The sequence below is a fragment of the Choloepus didactylus genome, chromosome 4 (genome assembly GCF_015220235.1).
Source record: "Choloepus didactylus isolate mChoDid1 chromosome 4, mChoDid1.pri, whole genome shotgun sequence".
Taxonomy (NCBI): Eukaryota; Metazoa; Chordata; class Mammalia; order Pilosa; family Megalonychidae; genus Choloepus; species Choloepus didactylus.
The window spans coordinates 3,080,301-3,099,028 of record NC_051310.1 but is presented as its reverse complement, the minus strand read 5'-3'; the positions used below and the strand labels follow the sequence as shown (position 1 = coordinate 3,099,028).

The 18,728-nt window shown below is 64.0% G+C and overlaps 1 protein-coding gene across 1 annotated transcript in view; it reads left to right on the top strand.

Moving 5' to 3' along the window:
• The window catches only part of ASPG (asparaginase), a 38,746-nt gene that overhangs the window by 18,764 nt on the left and 1,254 nt on the right, over window positions 1–18,728 (top strand). The window contains 16 exon segments of the mRNA XM_037835001.1: window positions 1,499–1,611; window positions 6,467–6,515; window positions 6,518–6,576; window positions 7,495–7,620; window positions 8,601–8,684; window positions 9,619–9,748; window positions 11,449–11,561; window positions 12,097–12,279; window positions 12,371–12,484; window positions 13,227–13,346; window positions 14,441–14,536; window positions 14,626–14,789; window positions 16,598–16,623; window positions 16,626–16,682; window positions 18,173–18,273; window positions 18,634–18,714. Coding sequence (XP_037690929.1) covers window positions 1,499–1,611; window positions 6,467–6,515; window positions 6,518–6,576; window positions 7,495–7,620; window positions 8,601–8,684; window positions 9,619–9,748; window positions 11,449–11,561; window positions 12,097–12,279; window positions 12,371–12,484; window positions 13,227–13,346; window positions 14,441–14,536; window positions 14,626–14,789; window positions 16,598–16,623; window positions 16,626–16,682; window positions 18,173–18,273; window positions 18,634–18,714 — 1,616 coding nt within the window.

Here is an 18,728-nt window from a genome sequence, read left to right as displayed (position 1 = left end):
ACCCTCCACCCTCTTCGTTACCGGAGCAACTCCCGCACCTTTTCAATCAACCTTCACGCCCTCTCAGAACCAATCCAAGCCTTTAACCCCTACAGCTACCCCGCCCTCTAAACCGCCCGATATAAGCTTGTACTCTCCCCTAATAAACTCTCTTGGCTTCTTCACCCTAAAAGAACCGTGTCCCGCCTGTTCCTTTCTCGCCGCCCTCCATACTTTGCACGCCTACGCCGGGGACCGGGCCCAGTCCCCCGCCTCGCCTTCGCCTCCGGGAAAGAGCCCCCGCCGCCGGTACCCTCCAAGCAATCCTGAGAGCCTAGGATTTAGCAACCGGCCGCCACTCCCCCCCAATAGACAAGTCAACGACGACCGCAGTCAGACCTTCCTGTGAGGCCTCTAGACTCTGTGCTTTTCCTATCCAGCCCAGCAATTGGTGCTTGTTAGCCTGCAGCTCCCCACTGGTATAAAGAGGTGTAAAGAGGTGCTAATTCTCACTAATTCTCAGTGGACCCTGTCCTGGCCAAGGACAAACTTTCTGGTTTGTTTGTTTTCCCCCAGTCCCTGGGGTCCGAGTTTCCTGAGGGAGGGCTGTCACCCAAGCTGGGTCCTACCCCCCTTTTCTTAGGGAAGATACAGCACCCCCCCAGGGAGTTCTCCTCTACACTTGAATTCCTCCTTTGTCTCTCTGACTCTTAACTCCACCTTTGCCTGGGTCAGCAATTGAAAATGCCTGAGGCTTTCTCCAATGAGCTGCTTAGGATGAGAGAAAAAAAATGGAAAAAGAGTGAAAGCCCCTTTCCAAAGCCAGTCCTCAGCCCCTCAGTTTGGCCGTTAGACCAGAGTTTGAACCTAGTTCTCTGTGCTCCCTTTTTAGGGACACAGCTGTTTTCCAGTATTCTGAGCTCAGCTGTCTCCAAAAGCCTCTGTTTTTATTTAGTTGTGCGTGTGTGTGTGTATTTTTTTTTCCTTCAGCCCTGCCTCCCCTCTGCCGGGAGGAACCACAGATTCTTGTTTGCTCAGGGCTTATCTGTGCTTGTAGGTTGTATTCAGTAGTCCAAATTGGTTGAGCTACTTTTCCTTGCTCCTGGCAGGGACTGCTGCTTTTTCCCACAGCAAAGTTTTGCAGCTTGGCCTGCCATGCCGGGGGTAGGGGTGCCGGTCTGCGGTTTTAATTTACAGTTTTTATGCTGCGATCTCAGCCGTTCCACCCATTTCTGACTGGTGAATGATGTGTGAGCAGTCACAGATGTCCCCCAGCAGTTATTCCAGACTGTTTACTAATTGTTCCTGGCCATTTACTAGTTGCTCTAGAATGGGTGGTTTTAACCGGTGAGTTCGAGGCGCTTTGTTACGCAGTGTGGGAAACTGATACAAGTGCAAAGGGCGAGGCCCCTAGGGCTGCAGTGGAGAGAGGAGGGCTCGCAGTGGCTCTGGGCTGGGGGCTGTGAGGAGGGGTGGGGACAGCGGGCCTGATCCCCATGCCCCCGTACTCTGCCCGCAGTGCTGGTGCCTGGGAGGGGCCTGGCTGCCATCCTGGGGACACTGCCCATGTTCCACGACGAGGAGCAGGCCCGGACTTGGGGGTTCCCTGAGAACACGCTGGTGCTGCCGTGAGTGCGCTCCCTTGGGGGTCCCGCTGCCGGGAGTGGGGGCCTGTCCGGCGCCCTCTCGCTCGGTCCCACACGCCCTGTCCCCGGCCGGCGAGGAGAACAGAGGGAAAGAGGGAGAGACACAGACAAACCAACACTTGAGGCACACAGCGGTAGTAAATGCAAGCCTTTTACTGGAGCCAGGAAGAAAACTTTCTCTGTTACATATTCCACGCGAGGCCTTACACCCCGTGGGAGAACAACCTCTATGCGGCCGTCAGGCACGGCTCCCTGTGGGCTGTCTCTCCGAGGCTAGCGCGGGCACTTTCTTATATACGATAGTTACAACCAATGTGCAGGCACTACGTAAGCGTTTACAATAGGCTAGCAGGCAACCGCCGCCCTAAGCGTCATATGCGGAAACGGGATGCAGGCGCCATCTTGGCTCACTCGATGGGCGGGGGTAACTCCAGAGCAGGTCGCGGCGTGCCCAACAGGCCCTAACCCGGGAAGCGGCTCTCCACATCTCCCCCTTTTTTATATATTTCACCCAGTGTCTCCATTGATGAGTGTACTCCCGTGGGCTTGAGTGACCCACTACATGTTTTGGTGCTTTGGGGAGTCTGGACTAGGCCCCTGCCATTTCACGGCAGAACCTCTGGCACCGACCAGAATGCTTACCTCATATAGAGACCGGAGAGCCCGTGAGCTGGAAACGACGTGACTCTCCCTACCGGACTTTGCCTTGTAACTGGGTAGTGATAGTTGGGACAGGAGAGTGGCATCCAGCGTCAAAGGCGTCACTAGGCGTCTCTGTGCAATGGCCAGAGCCCCGTGCGGCCGTCACCGGGCTCCCACCTACGAGACTCGCCTGAGACAAAATTTGAGACTGCTGGAACTATCAGCTAAATCCGGGATATGGCTATGGACTCTGCCGCGAACCCTGCCCCAGAGTGCCCCACCCCGAAGGGGATCGATCAGTCGAGAGCCTGCTGTTCAATATGAGGGAGGAGTAAAGGGAATCAACGATAGTTCAGCGAGTCGGGGGCTCAGCAGTGACAAGGCGTTTTGTCGATTGTCGATGGCTTAGCTGCTGCGGGCTAGGTGAAGGAGTCACAGGCGGAGGGAGGTTCAAAGTCCAACAGTTCAGAGAAGCCGGAGCGCGGCGTCGGTGCGATGCTTTTGCGACCGAGAAAAGCCTCGTGGCCGTCGAGCCGACCGATGGCGACGGGGTCGCGGAGGATTGGCTGGTCCTCCGGAGCAGTGGTCATCAGAGGTGGCGAGCTGCTGGTAAAAGATAGCACCGGTCTGCTTCCTCACAAGTTGGACGATTCTGCGAATGATGTATGGTCCTAAAGCAAGAGCTAGAATAATTATTATTAGGGGGCCAAGAAAGGGAAGGATATATGGGAGGACGAGAGCGAAGAAACTGGACCAATAACTGGCAGCCTCACAATCTCTTTTACGTTTTTCCAGTCCTTCCCGGACCTTCTCTAGACTGTTCTCTGCAAGACCTGTGGTATTGGCATACACACAACACTCTTCCCCTAGGGCGGCACAGAGGCCTCCCTCTTTGAGGAGCAGAAGATCGAGGCCTCGGCGGTTTTGGAGCACCACCTCAGAGAGGGAATTAATAGAATTTTTAAGATGGGAAATAGCGTCTTGTAGGTGACGGATGTCCTCGTCGACAGCAGCCCGGAGATGAGTTAGGGCGGAACTTTGACTGGCTAATGCAGCAATCCCGGTGCCAGCGCCTGCAAGACCTAGGAGGGTGGCAACCGTGAGGGCGGTGATGGGTTCTCGCTTTTGCAGCTTGGCAGGAACTGCAGTTGTTTCCAGGCGGAGGAAGAAGTCTTCCTCACTGTGGTATAGGACCCTAGGGATAAGGACAATCAGGAGGCAAGTTTCATTATATTCATTGATGACATTCGTGCTGAGACAGGGGGTAAGTCCTGTAGAGGAGCAGAGCCATTGGGAGGAGTTGTGGGGAATGAGAAACTTGGCAGAGCTACTGGGAGACGAATAGCTGGCACAGGCTGTGAGATTGGGAGTTACTTGAACGAGGGCGGATGCACTTTCCTGTATAGGAGACTGAATGGAAAGTTAGGGGGACAGTAGAGGTATTCCAATTGCACTCCGAGGGGTTGTCTCCTGCACTTTCTGAAAAGGAGAAGTTGGAGGCGATGGGCTCATACAGTGAGGAAGTGGTGGAGAGGCAGAGCCAACAGGAGGAAGTAAAATTGGGGTAGGAGACATTTAGTGAGGTGAAGGCTGCCTGGATAAGGCTGAGGAGGGGAGAGGAATAATGAGAGGGGGGCAGAGAAGGTTTGGGTGGTGGTTTTGGCGTCGCGTTGCTTGCGGCTGAGGCGTGGCTGGCTCGAGCTGAGGTACGGGTGGTTGGAGCTGAGGTGCGGGTGGTTGGCTGTGAATTTCGGTTAATGACCTTATTGGGACCAATGGCAGAGGGGTTCTTTAGTACAGCCTCCTTTTTTACAAGAATAAGGGAACCTGGGTCGACTCCTTTCCAATAAATCCTAAAGCCCCAGGTTCGACCGAGTAACCAGGAGGGATCATTAGGAAGTTGCACACTGAGATTTAAATGTGAGCAGGTACCTGTAGGTGCAATGTGGTGATGGCCTCCATAGATACCCCAGGTAATGGGTTAAAATCTGGGGCATGGCTAAGGCCTTTAATTATAGCTTTAAAACCTAAGTAATGGTGGAGCAACACAGGGTTGTTTTCAAACAGAAAGCTCACCATGTGCTTTATATCAAAATCATATTTGAACCAGAGCCCTGATTCGAATTGTTATGTCTCCTAAAGATTTTAAATGCTTCTAAATCAAATTAATATTATTTCAGAGCAAATTTTTCCTTTTCCACCTTATAGAGTTTCTTTTAATCCACAATCTTAAATTTTTATGCCGCTGCAAAATAAAATTATCAGCAAACAAAGATCTGTAAATTAAAAGAGTTCACCATTTTAGTACAGAGTGCATGCAGCTATATGATAAGATTCCTTTAAACTCTAAAGACAATCCATCAGGGAAAAACTTTCCAGTGCATGTTATGGAAATGATTTGCACTGTGATCTTAATAGTACAATTCAACAGCAAACTGAAAGACGTGGCTCCTATGTCCAGATCAAATTTTTGTTTATATAATTTATATACTCAGCACCTCTTCTATATGGTTGTCATCATGAACTATGTTTCCCTGAGAATAAAATTATGTAGTCTTTCCTCAAAGCAGTACTATAACATGAATGTATTCATTTCAGTCAACAGCATTGAAATGCCTACTGTAAGAAAGGAGAGTTTCTCAAGTAACACATGGAACACAATTCTAAGAATGTGGCTGCCCTTAGCAGTGTGTTCTCAATGTTAAGGAAACATTGCCCAGGCGGGAGCTCCCATCTGCATCCAGTCCACCCTTTCTCGCCGGCTCTCTCTTCCTCTAAGTGCCTGGACCGCTGCACACACTCTCGCCTCCCGGGTGGCTCGCGGCCAACCCCCAGTTCAAGGATCGCGCGAACGGTCTCCCATATAGGGACTAAAGGTGGATTCAGACAAACGTTAGTCCGACGCGCCCAATCTATATCGTGACCAAACTTCAGCCAAGAAGGCAGACCGAGGCTGCCGGAGGAGGGAAACCAGGGGGCAAAAATTTCAACATCATTAAGAAACTTCTGTAGGGAGCTTTTCCTAACTGAAATACCCCTCTGCTTCAGGAGGGCTTTTAAAGGAGCTAACAAGGGTAAACTTTTAGACTGCCCCATGCTTGCAGTCGGCACTGTACTTTCAACCACTCGGAGAGCTCTTCCGAGTCCCCGGGACCGCCTGAGAATCCACGGGCCCTGACTCTCACGTAAAAGGAGCACTCACCTTCTCGCGCTGGCCGGGCGCAGGAAGTCCGCTGTCCACCACCAGCTCAGCTGGTCAGAGCTTGGTCGAGTGTTCGAATTCCCCGTACGGGCCACCACTTGTCCGGCGCCCTCTCGCTCGGTCCCACGCGTCCTGTCCTCGGCCGGCAAGGAGAACAGAGGGAAAGAGGGAGAGACGCAGACAAACTGACACTTGAGGCACACAGCGGCAGTGAATGCAAGCCTTTTACTGGAGCCAGGAAGAAAACTTTCTCTGTTACATATTCCACGCGAGGCCTTACACCCCGTGGGAGAACAACCTCTATGCGGCCGTCAGGCACGGCTCCCTGTGGGCTGTCTCTCCGAGGCTAGCGCGGGCACTTTCTTATATACGATAGTTACAACCAATGTGCAGGCACTACGTAAGCGTTTACAATAGGCTAGCAGGCAACCGCCGCCCTAAGCGTCATATGCGGAAACGGGATGCAGGCGCCATCTTGGCTCACTCGATGGGCGGGGGTAACTCCAGAGCAGGTCGCGGCGTGCCCAACAGGCCCTAACCCGGGAAGCGGCTCTCCACAGGGGCCAGGCCTGCAGGACCCTGTGAGCCAGTTGGGGTCTTTGCATCACCTTGGGCAGTTTCCCCGCACAGCATTGTCACTGAGGCCTCGCTCCTGGGACCTCCCACCCCTGGGCTTGGCCTCTGGGACCCCTGCCCTCTTCTTCCTTCCCTGGGGCTCGGGGACCCGGGTGGGAATCTCTGCCTCGAAGTCCCTCATGTCTGGGGCTGGGCCCCGAGCTGCCTCGCGCCCTTCACGGCTGACGGCCGGGTTGCTGTCCCTCCACGGTCGGCCCCTGGCTTGTGGGTGCCGGGCACAGCCTCCCTCAGAGCTGGGCAATGGGGAGGTGCCCACCCAGCCCCTGCCTGCTTCCCTGCCCCTTGCGGCTGGCACCCCCCACGGCTTGCATCCCTGTCCTGGAGGCTCGGGTGAGCCTGGAGCTGCCTCCTGTGCCCACAGCCCGGCCAGCCCGGCCAGAGGATCATCTGCACTGTGCTGGAGTGGCAGCCACGGTTGACTCCAGTGACGTGACCATCGCCGACTGGGTTCAGATCGCACAGACCATCGAGGTGGGCGGGGCTTGCACTGCAAGGCGTTCTGGGTCAGAGAGCCCCCAGGTCCCCGGTGGGGTCTGCCTGTCCCACCTGAGTCCTGGGGGCCCCGGGGAGCTGCCGCTTCAGGGAAGTGCCGGGGCCTGGCCAGGTGAGGGCCACGCCCACTCTCCAGGTGCGAAAACGGGCGGCGTCTGTCCTGGGCGGTCGGAGGTTGGATCCCACCGGGAGGGGCGCTGCTCCCCATGACCTGGCCCCCACCGCCCGCCCGGCCATGTCATCGTGGTGGCTGCAGGCCCCGCAAAGGCTGCAAAGCCCCAGGAGGGGCTCCGGGCCGCAGGGCCGGGTGTGGCTGCCTCCCCTGTAGCTGGGAACCCCCTCCCCGCCCCGCCAGCTCCCTCCTGCTGTCCCTGGTGTCCCGCCCACCCTGCCCTGGCCGCCCCTGTGCCGTGGCCAGCAGAGCCCACCCCCAGGGGCCTGGGGACAGCTCGGGGCTCTCAGAACAGCCCTGTGGGTGTCCAGAGGATGGGATTCTGGGGACCCCTGCCCGTGTTTGCTCATCGGCACCTCCCAGGGCACCTGGCTGGCTCCCGGCCCTGGCTGCACTGGACATCCTGTCCTCACCTGTCCCTCCTGCTGGCCATGAGGCTCTGGGAGCAGGCCGAGGCCCCGGCCCACCCACCCCGAAGCCCCCACAGCCCTGTGCAAGCTGCAGACACTGGGCTGAGTTCTGGAACAATCCTTAGGCTGTGCCCGGGGGCAACGCTGCAGGCCAGGAATGGACGGGACTCTGTCCTGAGGGGCTGCCCGGGGTCCCAGGCCGCATCAGCTCGGACAAGGGCTGGTGGACACTGTCCTGGTGGCGGGGGCATGTGGGGGCTCTCGCCTTCCGGGGGGTCCCATCACCCTCTCCGTGCCCTGCCCCCCATCCCCCAGAGGCACTACGAGCAGTACAATGGCTTTGTGGTCATCCACGGCATGGACACCATGGCCTTCACCGCCTCCATGCTATCCCTCGTCCTGGAGAACCTGCGGAAGACCGTCGTCCTCACAGGGGCCCAGGTGAGGCCAGGACCCCCAGGCTTTGAAGCCATGGCCGGCTAGTGCAACAGGGCCGAGCTGGGGTCCAAGGCGGGGTCAGGGGTGGGATCTGAGTGGGGCTCAGAGGTGGGGTCCAAGGTGGGGGTCAGAGCAGGGGTGGAGGCAGGGGTCACTCCTGGAGGCCACTCCTGCTCTGCCTGGGCTAGGCCAGGATTTGGGGTGTGCTGACCCCTGGCAGCCCATGGGTAGGGGCCCATGGGCTTCTGGGGCCTTGCCAGACTCTGGGTCCAGCTCCTCTGTGAGGCCTGGGGGTGCCTGGAGCCCCACGTCCAACTCAGCCCTGCTCCGTCACTAAGGGGGGCCGTGGGCACTCCCAGCGTGGCTGCCCATTGGGGCCCCGTGCTGACCGTGTAGCTGCGCTGGCCTCCGCACCCTCCCAGCACCTCTGCACCTCCCCGGCACGCCCACAGCCCCTCTTGGCCATGGCCCCCACAGCAGAGAGGGCAGCAGAGGGCCAGGGGCCGGTGGTGAGCCCCCAACAGTGTGCACGTGGGTGAACGTTCCTACATTTCCACGATTCGGCCTGGCCTGGTGTGGCCACCCCAAGGCAGAGAACAGGCATGGCTGGGGTGGGGAGGGATCGGTGCGCATCACCCTGAGGCCCGTCGCGTATCACCCCGAGTGTGGGGACTGGCGGCCGCTGGCTTCTGGCCTGGCCCTGGGCCTCATTCCCCCACCGGGTGCCCAGGGCGGGGGCCTTGCCAGCAGGGCTGCAGTGTGGAGGGCCTGGGGGCGGCTGCACAGGCAGCCTGGATGTCAGCTGAGGGCTGCCGAGGAGCCTCGGGGGTGGCCGGTGGCACCCCCTGCCCTGCGGGCGGCCTCATTCCCAGCGGCCCCCAGCCCCAGGCCCACCAGCCCAGAGCCTGCCCGGCCCTGCTGTCCCACAGCCGCAGGGCTCCAGGCCGCCCGCCCCAGCCCCTCTGCCCGTCTCTGCCCTGCAGGTGCCCATCCACGCCCTGTGGAACGACGGCCGGGAGAACCTGCTGGGGGCCCTGCTCGTGGCCGGACAGTGCACCCTCCCCGAGGTAGCTCACCGGCCGGCCGGGGCCCACGTGCTCCCCGGGACCCAGATGCCCTTGGGGGGCCTCAGGTGGGGCATGAGCTGAAGCAATTGGCTTTTAAAATCCATCTTCTCATTTTCTTTAAAAATATCTTTTCATTTCATAAGTGACGCAGGTTATTATAAAAATTTTTTTTTTTAAATAGCAAATAAAGAACAAAAACAAAAATGAACAAAAACGACTAAGAAAAGAAAAGAAAACAACTAGAGAGCGCAGAAGGAGCCGGTCTCCCTCGATCTCCCTTCCGGGGACTGCGCTGTTGGGGCTCACTGTCCCCCCGGGCTTCGAACCCATCGACGGCAGGCGCCTCTGTGGACACGGGCTGCCCCCTCCCTCCTGGCCTCGTGGGGACGGCGCCCGGCGCTTCCTCCGCACCCTGCCTCGGCCAGGCGCCCGCTGCTGCCCTTTCGTTTCCTGGGGAGGGTCTGCAGCCCCCTGGAGGGGCTCTCCTGGCAGCAGCAGTCTCAGGTCCCTTGTCTCACCCGCCCCCCTGGGGAACCAGCCCTGGGGCGGCCAGAACTGCACCCCAAGCTCCGCAGGGCTCTGGGGGGACGTGCGCACCGGGAGGGGGTCCCCTCTCTTCCCTGTGGGCTGAGTTCACCAGGGACCCCTGGAGAAGCTGGGCCAGGGGCAGAGGGCGTGGGGGGGCCGTGGCACCCCCATCCGAGCAGCCGCCCACGCCCCCGTGCTGGCCTCCCCGGGCCCGGCAGGCAGGAAGGGGCTCAGGCTGCAAGTCCTGGTCCAGGGGCTCTTCTGTCCGGGGATCCCCTTCTCGGCCTTAGGTTGGGGGGCAGGTTGCATCCCAGCCTCCCCCACGGGCACAAGCTGCAGGGCGGGGGCGGGCGGCCGGGGCTCCTGGAGGGGCCAGCGCTGAGCCCCCCACCCTCCCTGGCCGCAGGTCTGTCTGTTCTTCCAGAACCAGCTGTTCCGGGGCAACAGGGCGGCCAAGGTGGGCTCCCGGAGGCTCGCGGCCTTCTGCTCCCCCAACCTGCCCCCGACCACCATGGGGGCTGACATCCTGACTAAGGGCCGGGGCACGTCCGCCTGGCTTGGGGGACAGGGTGCTGGGGTGTGGGCAGAAGCCGGGGGGCCAGGCAGAGCCCCAGCCCTCACAGGAACCCGAGCCCGGGGTGCCTGCCGCTGCCTGCCCGTGGCTCTGCCTGGGCCTCTCGGCCCCCGGTTCCTGCCATGAGGCCCCGTCCCCAGTGTGCTCCGTGGGGCCCTGGGGGTCCTGCAGCCCCCTGTCCTCCGGCCCTCCGCCTGCCTCCTCCACCCGTCCTCGGCAGACTGCACCAGCCCCTGGTGCCGCGGCTCTGCCCGGGGTCATGGGGTCACGGGGTCACACCGGGCTGCGTCTCCATGGGGTGCCCCTCCACAGGGCACTGCCCCCGCCACGGGCCCTTCCCAGCTCCCACCCCAGCCGGGGTCTCACTGCCTCCCCGACTCCCATCTGGCACCCCCTCCTGTGGGCCCCGCCTGGCCTCTGCTCTGGACCCCAGCATTTAAAGGCAGCCCCCCAACCCACCATGACTCCTGGTGGAGGGGGAGGACCTGGCAGAGCTCGGGCCCTGTCCCCACCTGCTGGCTACGGGGAACCCACCAGAACCGCCAGGAGGCTCCAGGGCCGGCAGCACTTGCCGAGCTTTGGGGGGAGTTTTCGGGGGCCTGGAGGCCTTGCCCCGGGCTGAGGAGGGGCCAGCCCTCAGCTAGGGCCGAAGCCGTGATCCCCTTTGGGGAGTGGTGGGGTCCTTCGGCAGCTCCCCTCGCCCCGGTGGGGTGTTTCTGCCTGGTCCTGAGCTGAGGCCCCGGAGCCTGGGGGCCTGGGGGGCTGCTGGCAGGGGCGTTCTTTGTCCCTTCCGTGCCGAAGCCCCCCTGCATGAGCCCCCTCTGGAGCCATAACTCTCGGGTGGTGGCAGCAGCACCCCCGGTGCGGCTTTATCTGCGCTGCCAGCTGAGTGGTGCGGCCTGAGGTTAAAGGCGGCGCGTGCGGCTATTGTGCGGGGCTGACTGATGCGCAGCCGGGTGGGGGCGGGGGGGCGGGGGCCCCGCTCCTGTCCCGCCTCCCTCCCCCAGACGCTCCCTGTCTCCCACCCCCAGCCAGGCTTGGGGAGGCAGCGTGTGTCCATTTATTGCCACATGCAAATGGCCATGGAGAAAGGCCACAGGCTCACACTTAGCTGGTGTGCGGCTGGGGAGAAGGGAGAGCCCTGATCCGGGGTCCGGGGAGCCCCAGTGTTCCTCCTGGCTCTGCCCAGGCTTGCTGGGTAGCTTCCCCTCCCTGTGCCTCGGTTTCCCTGGCTGGCGGGAGGGCAGGCAACCCACCCCTGCTCTGCCCGAGGCCGCCGAGTGCCGAGGGGCGAGGGGGGCCCTGGGGCTCCAGCCTTTGCACACACCGTTTATTCCGCCTGCACTCCCTCCCCTCCGCCGCCCCCTCTCCTGGGGGTGGGGGTCAGCCTTGCCCCCTCACCAACGAGAGGGAGCCCCCGCTCGCTCATCGAGCTCTGGCCTCCAAGGCGGCCACTTGGCCTCCTGTGAACGCCACGCCCGCCACAGAGCCTGGCACAGCCGGGCAGCGCTCCTTGGATGGGCGAGCTGAGGCTGGGAGGGCTGGAACCCGGGAGTGGACGCAGGGCAGGAGGCGGTGGGAACGCCTGCAGGGGCTCCAGGGGCTCGGGCCGGGGACGCGGTGGGGCGGCCGGAGCTGGTCCCCACTCTGCCCGTGCCCCAGTCAACCAGGAGCTGGTGCAGAAGGCGCGGCGGCGGGGCGCGCTGGTGGTGCACAGCTGCGTGGAGCACGACGGGGCCCTGCTGCACCTCTACCCGGGGATCCCCGCCAGCCTGGTAGGGACGCCCGCCCGGCCCAGCCTGTGCCCGCCACCTCCCGCCACCCTCCCTGACTCCCGTGCCCCCCACGGCTCCCCAGGGCCTCCCCAGCCAGTGCAGGCCCGGCCTCCCTTCCCATCACCCCGGGGCCCAGGCTCCTGGGTCCCGATGAAGGAAGCCCCTTGGGGGAGGCCCCTGAAACCCAAAGGAAAAAGCTGCCACCGCCCCTGCACCCCTCGTCATAGAGGCTCTTCCCTCTGCCCATCTGTGCGCACGGTGCCCCTTATAAGGACACAGACGTACTAGGTTTGGGCCCCCATCACATCCACAAACTTCCCCAATAAGGTCACATTCAGGCGGAGCAGAACTGTCTCCAAAAAGGACGTGTTCACCCGTGGAGCAAGGCCCTCCCGTGTGCTGCAGAAGGGGCTGGGGGGGCCCCTGTGTGTGGGGACCCCACTCAATTCCCAGCCCGGCTCTACCAGGGCTCATCCCCACGTACCCCCGGGCGGGCGGCAGGCAGGCCCGGTGCCCCAGCTGCCCCCTCCCGCAGGTCCGGGCCTTCCTGCAGCCCCCCCCGAAGGGCGTGGTCATGGAGAGCTTCGGCTCGGGGAATGGACCCACCAAGCTGGACCTCCTGCAGGAGCTGCGGGCGGCGGCCGAGCGCGGCCTCCTCATCGTCAGCTGCACCCACTGCCTCCAGGGCGCCGTGACCTCAGACTACGCGGCCAGCCTGGTGGGGGGGCCCGCTGGTGGGGGCGGGGGAGGAGCCCCTGAGCCCTGGGGGGTGGCGGGCGAGCAGCCACCTCCCTGCCCCTCCCTTGCAGGCCATGGTGGGGGCTGGTGTTGTCTCCGGCTTTGACGTGACCTCAGAGGCCGCCCTGGCCAAGCTGTCTTACGTGCTGGGCCAGCCGGGGCTGAGCCTGGAAGACAGGAAGCAGGTGCGTGGGCCAAGGGCTGAGGGCATGGGGGCGAGGACATGGGGCACACAGGTGCCAGCGGTCCCCAAGGCCGTGTGCAACATGTGCGTGCACATGTGTGTGGTGTGTGCATGTATGCAGTCTGTGTGCACACTGTGTGGTGTGTGCATTGTGTGCAGTCTGTATGCATGCATGGGGTGTGTGCATTGTGTGTGCATGTGTGCAGTCTGTGTGGACGCGTGTGCGGTGTGTACACATACGTAGTTATGCACGTGTGCAGTCTGTGTGTGCATGCATGTGGTGAGTGCATTGTGTGTGCACGTGTGTGGTGTATGCATTGTGTACATGTATGTGTGGTGTGTGCATGGTGTGTGTGTATGCAGTCTGCATGTGTGTGCACACGTGTGGGCCTGGAAAGGGGCTGGGAGGTGGGCAGCCTCCCACAGTGGTGAAGGCCTCACTCCAGGCCGGGCTGACCCGCCCTTCTCTGGGAGCTGCAGTCCCAGGCTCCAGCTGAGGCCCCCTGGATGGTTCCGGACATGCCCTCCTCCCTGCAACCCCTTCAGCTACGGACACCACAGGCCCCAGAGCTGGGGGCCACCAACCCCCTGTTGGGCCAGAGGCTGCGGGGTCCCAGGGGGTCTGGTGTGTGCCAGAGGTCGGCTGGACGCTGGGAAAGGCCACCCCTAGGGTGCCAGGCTGGGGGGCTGGTCCGGGTGGTCCCGGGCCTTGGCAGAGCAGGTGGGTCTCTTTGTCCCCCCAGCTGCTGGCCACAGACCTGTGGGGGGAGATGACACCACCGGCGGGGGAGCCCCAGCCCTCCCTGCAGGGGAGCGCCCCTGGCCTGCAGGTGGCCCGGTTCCTTGGGCTGAGCGGAGACCAGGTATGGGGGTGGGGGCTGCCTGGTGCAGGAGGGGGCCGGGGCGGCCGGGAAGCTGGCCAGGCCTGAGTGCCGGGCCCAGGAGGAGGACTTGGGGTGCGGAGAAGGGAGGTTTACGGGGACTTGTGGAGGGGCACGCCGGAAGGGACAGGCAGTCAGTCACCAGGCACAGGCTGGAGGGCTGACCCTGGGGCGGGCTCCCTGGTGAGAACGCTGATGTGGCCGCCCCCCCAGTGCGTCTTTGGGCCCCTTCTCCTCTCCACCAGCACCCAGACAGGGTGTCCTGGCCCAAGGCGGGGCTGGGGATCCAAGGAATGTGGGGCCAGGCTGGGCCAGACTCATGGGGTCCCAAGCCCCCAGGGCCCCCCATGTCTGCCCCCTGCTGCCAGAGCCTGGCCTGGGAGCCCATCAGGCACCCGAGAGCACCGCCTCCCAGCTCCGCCTGGGGGTCACAGCGTGAACCCTGTGCCTCGGTTTCCCTCTGCAGCCTGGGGACGGGGCTCCGTGCCACTTGCAGGAGCAACAGGTGAAAGGACCTGGGTGCGGCCTGCTGTGAGGGCAGCTTTGCCTTTAACGGTGCAAGTGCCATGGGCTGGCTCGTGGGAACCTGGTGACACGGCAGGGGATGGGGGGCCTCTGCATCGCGGGGAGCCCCTAGAGCACCTTCAGCCTGCGCTGGGGACGGGGGCCCGGCAGAGAGGTGCTGGTGTGCGGGGGGCAGCCTTTCCCTGCAGGCGAGGGGTCACAGCACCCCGTCCCGCACCCCCAGCAGGCCGTTCGTCACGGATCCGCCTGCATCTGGGACAGCGGTGCGGACGGGAAGTGCAGGCCCTCCAGGGGTGGTGCCAGGTGGGTCACAGCTGGCGAGGACGAGCCTGGGGGCCTCACGCCTGGAGCGGCTCCCGGGGCTGGGGGCTTGGGTGGCCTCGGGCTCTCCGTCCCTGTGGGTATGACTGAGGTGGCCGGACCCTTGTCCCAGACCAGGCTGCGGGGTCCACACACGCCTGCTCCCAGGCCTGCTGACCAGCCCCCCTTGCCCCCGGGTAAGGGGCAGCGCTGGTCGTGGGCTCCATGGTACTGTCCCCCACCCCGCCCAGGAGGTGGACACCGTGCCTGATGTCCTGAGGCCCAGCCTGGCCTGGGCTGCAGCCCACACCAGCGACCTGGAGGCCCTGCAAGCCCTCGTGGAGATGGTGAGACCCCTCCAGGCCTCCCGCCCCCCAGGCTGCCCTCCCCCAGGATCCCTCCCTGGGGCCTGCCCAATGTGCCCGTGTCCCCCCAGGGCAGTGACCTGAGTCAGGAGGACTTCAGCGGCCAGACTCCGCTGCACGCGGCTGCCCGGGTGGGTCACACTGGTGCCGTCAGCTTGCTGCTGCGCAGGCGGGTGGACACAAACGCCCTCGATGGGGACGGGCACAGCCCCCTGTTGCTGGCCGTGCGGGGCAGGTGCGTGGGGGCCCAGATGAGCACGGGGGCCAGGGTGGGTGCCACACAGCGGTGCGGGTAGCTACTTTGGGACCCTGGGCATTGTACCGGGGAATGGGCAGGTATTTTGGGGTCGTGGCCCTGTGCTGGGGTGCTCCTGGACAGAGCTTTCTCAGGCTGCGAGGACAGCTGTAAGCAGCTGCAGAGAGGGCTGGCCGCCGGCAGTGGCCACACAGCTTCCCTGGGATGAGCTGGTAGTGGGGGTGGGGGGGGTTGCCGAGGGCATCTGCTACCTACAACCCCCGGCCCAGCCTGGGCCCAGGTCCCAGCAAGGAGGTTGTGCCCACCTGTCCCACTCTCCAGGCGGGCGAGGACGGTGCTCAGGGAGGGAGGGGCTCTGTAGCTGGGATGGCTTCCTGGAGGAGGGGACCTCCAGGCTGAGCAGGCCCCACGAGGACCAGCCCTGGGCTTGGGGCAGGTGCCCAGGTGCCCAGGTGGGTGGGATGTGGCGCAGGTGCCCTCCCGGGGAGGGGTCAGCCTGCAGGGTGGTGGGAGGGGCTCCTCCAGGCTGGCCCCGCCCTCCAGGAGCCTGGCAGGGGGCGGGGCTGCGCCGGGCAGGGTGGGGTGAGGACTCAGGATGCCCCCCAGGGAGAGGCGGCGCCCGCAGGGGATGGGGGTGGGACACGGGGTGCGACCTAGTCTCCTTGTCGTGGGGCCGGGCTCCGGCGGGCATGTGGCCGAGGGGAGGGCACTGGGGACCCCGGTGGCGTCCGGCTGTGGGGTGGGGGCTCCGCCTCTCCCTCCCTGGGCGGGGTCCGCCTTTGACTGACAGCCAGAACCGGGGCGGGGCGGGGCGGGGCGGGGCCCCCACCAAAGGGGCTCGGCTGACCCCGGGAAGGCGGCCCCTGTGGCCGTGGGGCGGGCGCGTCTCGCACGCTGCCGGGGTCTCCGCCCATTGCCCCTTCCCCAAACCATGTGTCTGCAGTAGCTTGTGTGTGTGCGCATGCGTGCCAGGCGGGGGCTGGGGCTGCCGGAATCACAGTTTCTGCATTTTTTCCTTCGCAATCTTTATTTTTCCTACGTGCGGAAGTAACTTCTGCTTTCCTCTGTGAAAGTTACGCACCCAGAGCTGTCTGGCCGCTCAGCGGGAGCCGGAGCGAGCGTGCAGTCGGGCTTCCCCGCCTTCCGGGGGGCGCTCTCGGGGGGTGCCGGGAGAGGGGCCCCCCCAGCCGGGGGTCCTGAGGCTTCCCTGAAGGTGGCGGGAGGCTGGGGCTGCGGGGCAGGGCGCGGTCTGGGGTGATCTGCGCGTCTCCAGGCGCGGACGGTGAGCCCCTCCCCTCCTGCTGTCACGGCAGCCCCCAGCGGGCCTCTGCGAGGGTGTGTGCGCGAGGCCTGGGGTGAGCATGGAATTATGGAATTTACGGGGCACACCCAGGCACCTGAGGCCGGGAGGGCCCCCACCCCGGCCAGCAACCCCGTGGTCCCCAGGCCCCCCACCCCACTGTTCCCCTGCCCCTGCCGCGCCCCCACCCCACTCTCAGGGGCAGAGTCTGGGCCCGGTGGCCTCAGTTTCCCCAGACCCAACCCCGGGCATCTGATATGTGTTTGGGGAGGCAGTGGGGGCGGGCAGCTGGGTGGCTTTTGGGGCCCTCGGGATGGGTGGCAGGAGACCACGTTGGGGCCATGCGGGTGGAGGGGCTGGGCTGGGTGCGGGCTGGGCTGGGTGCGGGCGCCTCGGGCCCGGGCAGGTGTCTGGGGAGGTGGACACGGCCGAGCCCGAGAGGGCACCCCGTGGCCGGGGCCGGCGGTCAGCGCAGCTCTCCCTGTAGGCACTGGAGCGTCATGGGGCTGCTGCGGGTGCCGGGGCCCGCCTGTCCCCCCAGGAGCTGGAGGGCGCGGGGACGGAGCTGTGCAGGTGAGGCCGGGGGCTGGGCCGGGCTGCCGAGGACAGGGTCCTTCTCGGCCCCGATTGCGAAGGCCTTGGGGTGGCCCGGCCCTGGGCAGCCCTCACAGGGGCCCGTGGTCCTGCCTGGCCTCCTCCCCTCCCAGCCACCACGCAGCAGTGTGGCTGCCGTCGCCATCTCATCACGGCGAGACCGAACCGGGGACCCCCGAGACCCCTCAGGGCGCTGGACGAGGGCCAGCTGGGGGCGGGGGGCTCCTTCCTCTCTCCCTGGCAGAGAGGTCACATCCCCCCTGCGCCCGGGGACGCAGTGCCAGCCCCTCCTGTGCCGAGCCTGGGCTGCCCGAGGAGTCAGGGACTGGGGTAGGGGACGAGAGAGGGAGGGGGCCATCGATGAGGTGGGCTGGGTGCAGGGGACAACAGTGGGCTGCCAGCGGGGCAGGCTGCGCTTGACAGGACAAGAACCCTGGTGGGACCTCGACCCCTGGGCCAGCTTCTCCCCCTTCCCAATAGTGCCTCGGTTCCAGTCCTAGATAAGGGGATACAGAGGAGACACCCCGCTGGTCTCAGCCCATCCCCCCCCCACTGGTTGTCAGGGCTCCCCGAGGGCAGATCCTGTTGGCTGTCCCTGCCCTGCTGGTCTCGCTCCGGAGGTGCTTCCCGGTGACTTAGTCCAGGACTGCACCTCAGGGGCCCTTGTTGGCCCTGTTGACAGATGGGGAGACTGAGGCAGGAGAGGGGCAGGGGTAGCCAGGCCCCATAGTGGCTGGGACTGGACCATCGTGCCAGGGGCTGCTCGGGAGGCAGCTCGTTCAACCCGGAGCTGCTTGGCTGGATCTGGAGGCGGGGTGGGGGCCCTGGTGGTGCCATCCAGCATGTTTCACCCCAGAAATCACCCAGCTCCACTGTGGGGGCTGCTGCAGAGTGTCCTTCTGGTTAGGAAGCCATTGGGTCCCCTTCGAGGAGGGGCTGGCACACCTGGAGTGGGTACTCCCTGGGCCCAGCCCGGCCTCCCCAGCGGGGGTGGGGGGGGTGTGGGGGTAGGCCTCTGAGGGGTGGGGTGCACCTCTGAACCCCACGGTGCCACACGCTTCCCGCCACGGGCGGCCCTGCCCTGGGGAGAGCTGTGTTGTGAAACATGAAACTGACAGGCGGCTCGGCAAGCAGAGGGCGTGCGCACACACGTGAGCGAGTGGAGTCTGCGTAAGGGTGTGTGTATGTATCACACATGCAGTGCACACACACGTTTATGTGCATTGTGTGCACGCCTCTGTACGAGTGTGTTGTGCATGGGTACGTGTCTGTGGGTGTGTGTGTACTTGTGTGTACGTGCTTGCACATCCTTGACCGACTGGCTGAAACCCGCCCTCAGATCTGCCGGCCGCACCCACTGCCGCGGTCAGCATCCAGCTCCGGCTTTGGGAAGGCGCCCTGGGCACCTGGGCCGGCAGGAGGGCTGACGGGGGACACCCAGCAGGGCATGGCAGCACCCTCCTCCCCGGGCTGGCACCCCGGGCAGACGGCGAGGGCCTGCAGGCGTGGTGGCAGGCGGGGGCTGACCTGGGGCAGCCGGGCTATGACGGGCACAGCGCCCTGCATGTCGTGAGTGGCCACCAGTGCCCCCCCCCGACAGCTCAACTCTGCCACCTCCTCCAGGAAGGCCTCCCTGACAGCGCCACCAGCTCCACTCCCCTCCCCCCTCCCCACCAAACGCTCAAGTCCCAGAGCGCAGGGACTCCCTTGCTTTCCTCCTGGTGGGTGAGCGTCACAGGCAGGAGCTGGGTGGTGGCCGTCCCCTTCCCTGTCCCAGGCTCCTCCTTGGACCTGGAGCTGGGGGACGAGAGTGGAGGAGACGCTGGAGGTGCCAACAAGCCCGAGAGGCCCGCGGGCGGCCGGAGCATGGGAGGGAGGGTTCCCAGAGGAGCGTCCTGGTCAGCACCCCTCCATGTGCCCCTTCTGCAGGCGGAAGCCACTGGAAACCTGGAAACGGTGACCCTGCTGCAGAGCCTGGAGGCTGAGGCTGGAGGCCAGGCCCCCGGCCCAGTAAGCCCCCAACC